The sequence below is a fragment of the Bos indicus x Bos taurus genome, chromosome 6 (assembly GCF_003369695.1).
Source record: "Bos indicus x Bos taurus breed Angus x Brahman F1 hybrid chromosome 6, Bos_hybrid_MaternalHap_v2.0, whole genome shotgun sequence".
In the NCBI taxonomy this organism is placed as follows: domain Eukaryota; kingdom Metazoa; phylum Chordata; class Mammalia; order Artiodactyla; family Bovidae; genus Bos; species Bos indicus x Bos taurus.
This window is the reverse complement of record NC_040081.1, coordinates 71950893-71960061: the sequence shown is the minus strand read 5'-3', so window position 1 is coordinate 71960061 and position 9169 is coordinate 71950893. Positions and strand designations below refer to the sequence as shown.

Here is a 9169-nt window from a genome sequence, read left to right as displayed (position 1 = left end):
CGTTTCGGAGTCCGAAGCGTCCCCATCCTGGAGTCAGCGTTGAAGACAACGATCTTAGTTCTTGTAGCTAGAAATTTGCGGAGATAGAGTTGGTACACCTTATATGAAGCGGGTCTGGGGGAATGAGGCGTCGGACCCCAGGAGGAGGTTGAAAGGGATTCACCGAACAGATTCAGCTAAAAGTAGCGTGCGTTTCCGGGGCGACCGCTGGGGGCGGAGAAGTGTCCAGGTCACTAAAGGCGGAGCGAGGCCGAAGTCTGTGGAAGATGAAATGAAAGGTCTATGGCATGATAAAATACCAACTACAAACTGTAGGGAGCCATTTGAAAGAGTAGGAGAGAAGGGGAGAGGGAGAGACGGCTTCTTGCTGCCCGGGCATACTTCATAGAGGTATTGGTATTTGAAGGGGATCTTGAAAGGTGAGTAGGAAAACGGGTTAGTTCTGGGTCAGGTTCACGCAGAGAAACGACTATGAGGAGACGCACGGAAGAAAAGAATCAAGTGCAAAACAGTTTGGTGAAGACCCTTTGTCTATCCTTTGTTTTGCATTTCAAGAGCAGTTAGCAGTAAGAAAAAGGTGTTTTGAGGTGAAAATACCCAGGTTCAGTTCCTGACTTTGTGACTCGCTAGATGTTTGGCTTGTGACCGTATTATTAGAGTCCCAGTTTTCCCGGCTGTAAAAATAGGGATAATATATCATTGTTTCAGATTAGCATGGCCCCTGCGCAAGGATGACACGCAAATTCGTGAAGCGTGCTATAAAATATATATATATATATATCATTGTTCCAGAGATAAACGATACTTCATGCCTTCTGGCATGGTAAGCACTCAAGTAGACATCGGGTAGGGGGTCAAGGTTTTTTAAGACGTGTTTGAATGTCAGGACAGAATACTATTGAATATTTTAATATTTATTTTTTAAACATTTATTCATATAAACAAAATTTTGTTTATTCATGTAAGACCTGTGGCAGGTCTTAGTTAGGGCGGGGTAGGGGTCCGCTGTTTTTGCGATCTACTTCCCTGACCAGGATCAAACCCAGCCCCCTGCATTGGGAGGACCGAGTCTTTGTCACTGGATCACCAGGGAAGTTCTTGTTGGGTACTCTTGATGAGAATGACTGAACATTTTATTGAACGCCTAGTCTGGACTCATTTCTTGTCCGGATTCTACCAGTTCCTGCCGCTGCCCTGCCCCGTCTTTGCCAGCAATCTAACTCATTCTTTTTCATCCCTCATTATTTCTGTTCTTTATCTTATCTGGTCCTAGGTTAAAAGTTACCTCTTTTGTTTTCGCAGACTATGCAAGTTTCCTCATTACAGGCTCTAATGGAGTTCTCTACTTCTGAGCACTGCTCACTGTTTAAGGCCTCTGTCCAGATGGACTGTTATTTGCCTTGTTTACTGTAGCATCCCTAGTATCTAGCCCACATCCCGGCATATAGTTGGTACTCAACTTTTTAACTGAATGACTTCTTGCTTATTTCTCCCCTGATCTGAGTTCCTTGTGAACTGAAACTATGTCCAGCTCATGGCCACTGCTGTCTTTACTGTATCACCATGCTAGGTTAACAACTCTTCCCCAAATGTTTGAAGTTGTGAGAAAAGCTCCACTGAAAGAAAGTTTTCATTGGCTTTCTGAGGAAAGCCAGTATTAGCATGTTTGCAGGTCCTCAAAAAGGCAAAGCTATTTTACTTTCTGTTCCCTTAGTCTGGGAAACTATTTCCCCGTATCTTTGCATGGCTTGCTCTTTACATCCTGCCCTGCTTGCCTCAAAAACATTCCTCATACCCAATCACTGTCCTCTCACCTTGGTCATTCTTCATGTGCACTTATACTTCCTCGAACCTATCCGCTTTATCTTTTATGGTTATCCCAAATAAAATGTAAAATTTGTGAGCGTGAAGGCCTTGTCTCTGTTACTTTCCTAGGACCTAGAATAAAATCAGGCAAAACATGTATTTCACACGTGGATAAATGAATAAATCTTCACACAAGAGCTTATCTTTGTCTTTTATTTGGCTGCACTGTTTACATTTCAGAAGGCATTAAAGCAAAGCAATTTAAAGTGTGGCTTTATGATATAAACTAGTGAGTTATTTGGACACAATTTTGCTTCCTCTTTTTAACTACAAGCCCACAAAGTATAAACATCCAAAGATGGCAAACCAGGTAGGTTTGTGTAAGTTACTTTTTAGAACACAGTTAAAATACTTTTAAACAAGTATTTACTCTAGCACTGATGAACTATACTATTGAGGATATATGTACTCTATTAGGAAACTAATGGTGAAAATTATTATGACCATTAATAAAGGTCAGTCCTACCCACCAGTCTCAATGTTTGACATTTTTATGTACTGCACAAAAACAGAGCTTTTGCTAGGTGGGGACAGAAGAGCTGAAATAGCAGCCAACAACTATAACAACTGTATTTAGAGACCTTAAGAAACCCAAATTCAAAGATTTTAAGATCAAATCTTTTTAACTGTTCTTGTGATCTAATGTGATCTAACAAGATAGAAAACTAAGCAGGACATGATTTTTACAATTTCCCCCATTTCTAGCAGACAGCTAGGCATAGCACATCAGCGCATAAGATAAACAAACTGTAAAACTATATTTTCTCCTCTTTGGGAACTTACACTCCAACAGAGAAAGTACTTGTAGTCATTGTTGCTAGAGGAAGGTTTATTAGGGAAGGTTTAATGGAGACAGTGAAGATGAAGCCCTAGTAACACGATTTTAATGACACGACATTCTAAGTCTGAAAACTATGAGAAAAGCAAGTTCCCTTGATAGGTTACATCAGTGATTCTTAACCTACAAGACTATGGACAGATTTCAAGGGAACCCAGGAACCAATGGAACATACTGAGAAATTCTGTGCAATTTTCTAGACAGAGGATCAGCAGCGTTCTTATTTTCAAAGGAGTCTATGTTGCAAAAGAAATTTATTTAAGAGTTTATGTTCTAAGTCCTTGGACAGTCTTTGAAAAGGTTAGGTTGAGAATGAAGATCTAGACCAGGCTAGTAACAGAATTTGACCCTTGCTTGAGATTTTTATATTTTTTGAGGATGGATAAATGGTAAATTCAAGACTTGGTGATGAGTTAAAAATCAAAAGGTCAGAGAAAACTGCTGCTGCTGCTAAGTCGCTTCAGCCATGTCCGACTCTGTGCGACCCCACAGACGGCAGCCCACCAGGCTCCCCCGTCCCTGGGATTCTCCAGGCAAAAACACTGGAGTGGGTTGCCATTTCCTTCTCCCAGAGAAAACTATCAAGGATAAAATCAAGCTTCTGATTTGGGACAGTGAGTATAGCCAGCTATAGGCTTGGAAGATGGGTTAAGTTTGGAGCATTCAGAGGGAAATAGCTGAAAATACAAGTCCATAGACATTCACTATAAAGATGATTATTCTAGCACTATTTGTAAACAATGGACTGAACAGGAAATACCAATAATTAACTGAAAGAGTATTTGGTGTCTAGCCCAAGAAAAGGAATAATCAGGTCAATTATACCCTAAAGAGAACAAGTTAAAGTGATAAGATGCTAGCTTGTTAACAGTTGACAGGAAGGTGAAAAAGCACAGACAGTATAGGCCAGTGGCAAAAGTTTTCAGGATTTCATCTGTAGCAGAGACTCAGCATTGGGGGTTGGGGGGTGGTGTGGGTGGGGAGGGAGGGAGGGACACAGATTAATTGGTAAAAACTGCCCTCTTTTCAAAGTGAACATTTATAAATTTTTACATGCAAGCTTAAGGGCTGTGTGGACACTTGGATAAAACTTTAAACGATCTGTAAAATTCCTAGGCTGCATAATGTAATACTGACTTCCAAATATGGTTTATAGACTCATGATGAACTGTAATATTTCTCAGTAATAACTGCTCCTTTAGAGGTACATTTTGCTGGGTATACTGCCCAGGCTTAATACTATTAACAAGAAAGAACTAGTTATGGTCATTAACTGGGAGATTCCAATTTCTGAAAATGATGGTAAGCTGGGAATTGTTAGTCTGACTATAATATATATTAGAATGAAAAGAATTTTATGACCTACAGAGCCAAGTAAGATTTACTAAATCTTTCATTTGCAATGGCAAAGGTAATTACTTTTTTTCCCATTGGAAACTGCCTTAACAGTTAAGTTCTCAGAAGTTCTCTATATGGCGTCCTCAGTGCCCCTTCATCTTGTCTTTCTTAGCCCTAGCAACAATCTTGGCTTTTGTCAAAAAAAGGCAATGTCAAACCCAAACTTCATCTCTATCTATAGCTAAATACAACATCATTTTCTGACATAGTGACTGCAAATAAAAAACCATGCCCTTAGAATTTTGTTAAGATCATACTGTGAAAAAGGCCTATATTGTGCTTAACCACCCTAAGATACAACCATTTTACATTTCTAAAACTTATGGGCTGAGATGTAGAAAGTCAAGTAATAATTTTAGAGCTCTGTAATAGGACATTATTAGCCTTTAATAAATATAATTAATTATACTGTCTAGCTAATAATGATCATATGTGGGTAAGAGATTAATTTTGAATGTATAGTAATTTCACTCCTTACAAAGAGACATTAATAAATATGTACACATTTTACTAATCCATGAATTGAGAAAAGCATTTATTCACTTACAAATTTTATTTTTCTCTCAATGATTTAAAATCTTTTCATCTTGATTTTTTTTGGGCGGCAGCTATACCAGAATATTATAGTTTTCCTCCTTAAAAAAATGCAGTGATGTTCTTTCTTATAAACTGGCCTCTCTAATTTTCTTGTCAGCCTGCTTCAAGGAAATCCATGTGTTTAATACACTTGCTCGCAGTCGGGCCCAGATCAAATGGTTATTTAATCCAAATATCTGAGCAGCAAACTGAGCTGATCCTTCTGGAGAAAGGATGGTCGAACAGCCAAGACCTATTGGTTCAGAAAAGATGGAAAATTGAGCAGTAAATTAATAAAATGAAAATACCACCTAGCAAACTATTCTATATTCTCAGAAGCCACAACAGCCACAGACAATAAAGCTACTATATTATCCTTTTCTAAAGTAGGATCTGTGGATAGAGTTTCCATCTTTACTATCTGGAGTGAAAAAGTGATAAATATTCATCAGCCAGGAACAGGTATTTTATATACAACTATCATTCTTCTCATTGAATCTACTTGCAAAGAAATTTACCTTTTGCAAAGTTCTTCCCATATATACTATCCCTTTAACTCCCTGGTAAAAGGCCAACAGAAACAAAATAAAATAAGGCATGAGGTTAATTGGGTAGAATCATCTGTTCTTAGACAAACTTGAGGTATGTTATTTTGGTCATTTTCTAGCTATTCCTTTTGTCTTTGCACTTGAATCATTCTTAAGTGATAAAAGTCAAATCCACAAAATAAGAAATATTAGATTATACATTCAATACTAATTCAACAGATCTATAAGACAGTAGAGTAAGTAACTTCTTAGGGGGCCACACATTGCTCAGGCAGAGTTTTGGTTTCTTCAGCTAAAGCCATGGTGGCCTTTTTTTTTTTTTGAGTATAGTTGCTTTGCAATGTACTGTAAGTTTCTGCTGTACAGCAGAGTCAATCAGTCATACATACACATGTATCTACTTGTTTAGATTTCCCTCCCATTTAGGTCACCACAGATCACTGAGCAGAGTTTCCTGTGCTATATAGTAGGTTCTCATTAGTTATCTATTTTATACATAGTATTGTGTATATGTCAATCCTAACCTCCCAATTCATCCCATAACCCCCTTCTCTCCTTGGTAACCAAGTAAGTTCTTCAGTTTCTTCAGGTGGGACTATTATGTCATTAGAGTCAAGGACTAGATAGGTTATAGATCCAAAAGCTCCAATTTCCCTAAATACCCTTGGAATTCATCAGGCTCTTTGATTCTCATGATCCCCAATAAGAATAAAGTATAAATCACAAGGATATTTAATTTGTATTAATAACTCAATTTATACAGATCCACTACTTACTATATAACTAATATCAGCCAAATTAAGAAAAGTCAGTCCCTATGGGGACATATCAGAGGACAGATATGAATGTGGTATCATGGTTATGATTTTAAAATTAGTCTTTATCACTTAGAAAATAAGTATTAAGTATAAAATGCCATCATCTCTCAGATCTGCTTTATATAATGCAGCAGAAGAGGGCTACAAATGCAACAAGATGTGAATTTCTGAAGCTGGGTAACAGGTATATAAAATTTCATTATGTTATTCTCTCTACCATTGTGTGTATTTGAAGCTTGTGAATAAAAGCTTTTAGAAGATTCAGTTATCTTACCACTGGGTAATCGAAGAGAAGACCACACATCCTGAGCTCCCCAGTCTGGAGTGAGAGGAGGACAGCTGATAACTGGATATGCAGTGTTACCAGACAACACCGGTCCTAAACCATTGCTTCTGCCTGCCACTGCCACAAATACAGTAGGAATTCCATCTCCTAGGTAAATGACAAGTTATAATTACACTAAGCACTCAAAAGAGATTTCAAGATAATTTTTAAAAAAGGGGTCCCTGTGTAGTAACTGCCTGAGTTCCTTTAACAGTAGTCTCTAGATAAAGCACTATATTAAGACACTATTATTAAACATATTCAAAATACAAGGTTCATCCTGCCACTTACTGGATGTCAAGTAATGAAGCAGCAAGAATAGTTTTGATGATCTTTGAGATCTGTAGCATTAAGGAGGTCTTAAAACACGGGTATGAGACAGAGAACGTTCAAAGGTCCCTTCTACTATTGCTGCTTTGGCTCACTGAAGCAAAGAATGACACCACCTGAACCAGCATCTATCTTGCTGTCCTTCAACCAGCAGGGTATGGGAGATGCACAGTTAATAGAGACTAGAGGCTGAGTGACACTTCTTGAGGAATTGAATTCAATAATAGAGTACCCAAATATTTAAGACCCTTCAATAAATTTTTTATCACATCTCATAAACATCTTATTCTTTCATAAATTCATAAGTTATTTCTGTTCCCTACAGCAATCTACTTGGAACCCAAAACTTTATGTTTGCATTTTTCTGGAGAGGAAGAGATCTGGTTTTTATTAGCTTATCGTAGAGGTCTGACCTCCATCCACCCCCCAAAAAAGCTCTTAAAAATTCAATAACTATACTCCTATATAGCAACTACCTTTAGAAGGAATATACAACCAATATTTTCTCCAGTTGAGAATCATTCCAGTCTATAGGGCTCCTTATTTTAGATGCTATCCCATCAAGACATTTCTTTTATATACTAAATTCTGAAATCGTTCTTTCATGTTTGACTGTCTCCCAGGAAAGGCCGACCATTAGATATCTGAGAGGACCTGTGGCTTCAACCTCAGCCCTTTCTTCTGTAATTGATGTGGGGTCTATTTTCTGTTACAGGGTACTAGAAACAGTGCTTGAGGGGATTAGGTAAGGACTAATTCTAGTCTTCATTTTCCTCCCATGCTTGCATTTTCAATTTTTTCTCTCCGATTCATTCTTCTATAAGCTCCTAGAGCACCTTAAAAATTCTGGAGGCAAACACCTTGAAAGTTTAAAATTTTTTCCCTTGGAAATGTGGAAAATTATTTTTCAGCATTATTAGTCTAAACATAAAATTTTGGGGCAGAATCAGGAGAACTTCCTGAAGTGCTCTATTTATTCAACATTTACCTTCATACTCAGCTTTAATCCTCAGGGTTTCATCTGGTCCTTTATGGGCAGAGGTGACCCTAAGTTCGCATGGAATGCCAAAATTTCCACAAGCCTTCTTAATTTTTTCACAGTGATTAAGATCAGAGGTTGAGCCCATCAATACTATAACCCTGCACTGACTTTCTGGTTTCAGAAGCAACTGGAAAAGAAAAACATGAATATGCAAAAGAAGGCAAAGATAAAAATGGATAAATATGGGAATGAGTACTGTAAGAACAGTTTACAGTAAAATTACAACCTGACACAGTATTTCCTTAAGAAACCAAATTTAAGACAAGCAGAACAAAATGAGAGGATTTATTTTTCAAAATAACCTCTCTATATAAAAGAAAGTGGCCTTCCTAATAAACACCTGATTAAAAACATCTGATTTTTAATCAGATAAATTGTTTACTATTATAATAAAAAATTAATATTCAGGAAGCTGTAAAATAGTTCATCGAAGATTTTTAGTACATTCTGTTTAACATGTTTTAAGGCATAATCAGCCAAGATAGAAGTCATGTTATAAATCTTTATAAACTAGTTGTGTGGAATTCAAAACACACGTTCCCATGGAAATGATGTTCTAAAAAGTAGTTATTATCCTTGGATAACCATAAACCCCATTCATTTTCCATGGAATTATAGCAATAATAAAAACATAAACTTTAAAGTGACATTTTAATGTCACATGGAGTTCCAATTCTATACTCTTGCTAGGGACTCCGAGTAGCAACAGAAAGGTGAGTAGGAAATATAAGGTTCCCCTGCAGGGGGCAAGGAGGAAAGGATTCCAGGTTTCCCAATAGTATTTGGAGGAAGCAGATTGGCCAGTTTCACTGCAGCGGGTTTCAGTGTCCCAGTGAGATAGTTCAGCTGGGACATTTTTTTTAAGTGCTCCTTTCTTTAAAAGTCACTGGAAAAAAGAAAAGCACTGCACCTTCTCATTTTTGCTTCTTTCTGAAGCAAAATTTTCTTGGAGAAAAATACATAAGACAATGAAAGGCTTACCTCTACTCTTTCTGCAACCCACTCAAAATTTTTCTTCACCATCTGTAGCCCTTCAGGAGTTACTTCCTTGAGATCACGATACGACTAGAAAATAAGAAAGCTTAGAATATAAATACCAGACATGCATGAGACCCCAACCCCAAACGCCCAGCAACTACATCCGGCAAGCAGAGAGGGTTGATCTGAACCACCATTATAGAGACTCGTGACGTCACACCCAATTCCCACACCCAAGTCAGTTCGGAGAGTCAGAATTTACTGACTGAAAAGGAGATTGGGTAAAGTATTCTACTAGTAATATTCTTCCTATCTGAAATGACTTGGTTTCTGAGTTCAGGGTACAGATTATGAAGTTTGCATAGCAAAAGATGTATCTGAAAAATATATCTGAGCCTACAAACTCATTTCTTGAATTAGTCTAGAGAAAGTTCAGATAGTGATGAATTC

General features: G+C 37.6%; 1 protein-coding gene and 1 pseudogene across 5 annotated transcripts in view; one reads left to right on the top strand and one right to left on the bottom strand.

Annotated features, from left to right (window-relative positions):
• Positions 1 to 705: 705 nt before the first annotated feature.
• Positions 706 to 766, top strand: LOC113894814 (annotated as a pseudogene).
• Positions 767 to 2005: 1239 nt separating this feature from the next.
• LOC113894312 (multifunctional protein ADE2) overlaps positions 2006 to 9169 on the bottom strand; it is a 47372-nt gene continuing 40208 nt past the window's right edge. For all 5 annotated transcript variants that reach the window (XM_027544563.1, XM_027544561.1, XM_027544562.1 and 2 more), the window contains 4 exons: positions 8723 to 8806; positions 7688 to 7868; positions 6319 to 6477; positions 2006 to 4931 (listed from right to left, as the gene is read on the bottom strand). In XM_027544563.1, the coding sequence (XP_027400364.1) occupies positions 4765 to 4931; positions 6319 to 6477; positions 7688 to 7868; positions 8723 to 8806 (591 nt within the window). In that variant the 3' untranslated portion in view covers positions 2006 to 4764. The remainder of the gene's footprint in view (positions 4932 to 6318; positions 6478 to 7687; positions 7869 to 8722; positions 8807 to 9169) is intronic.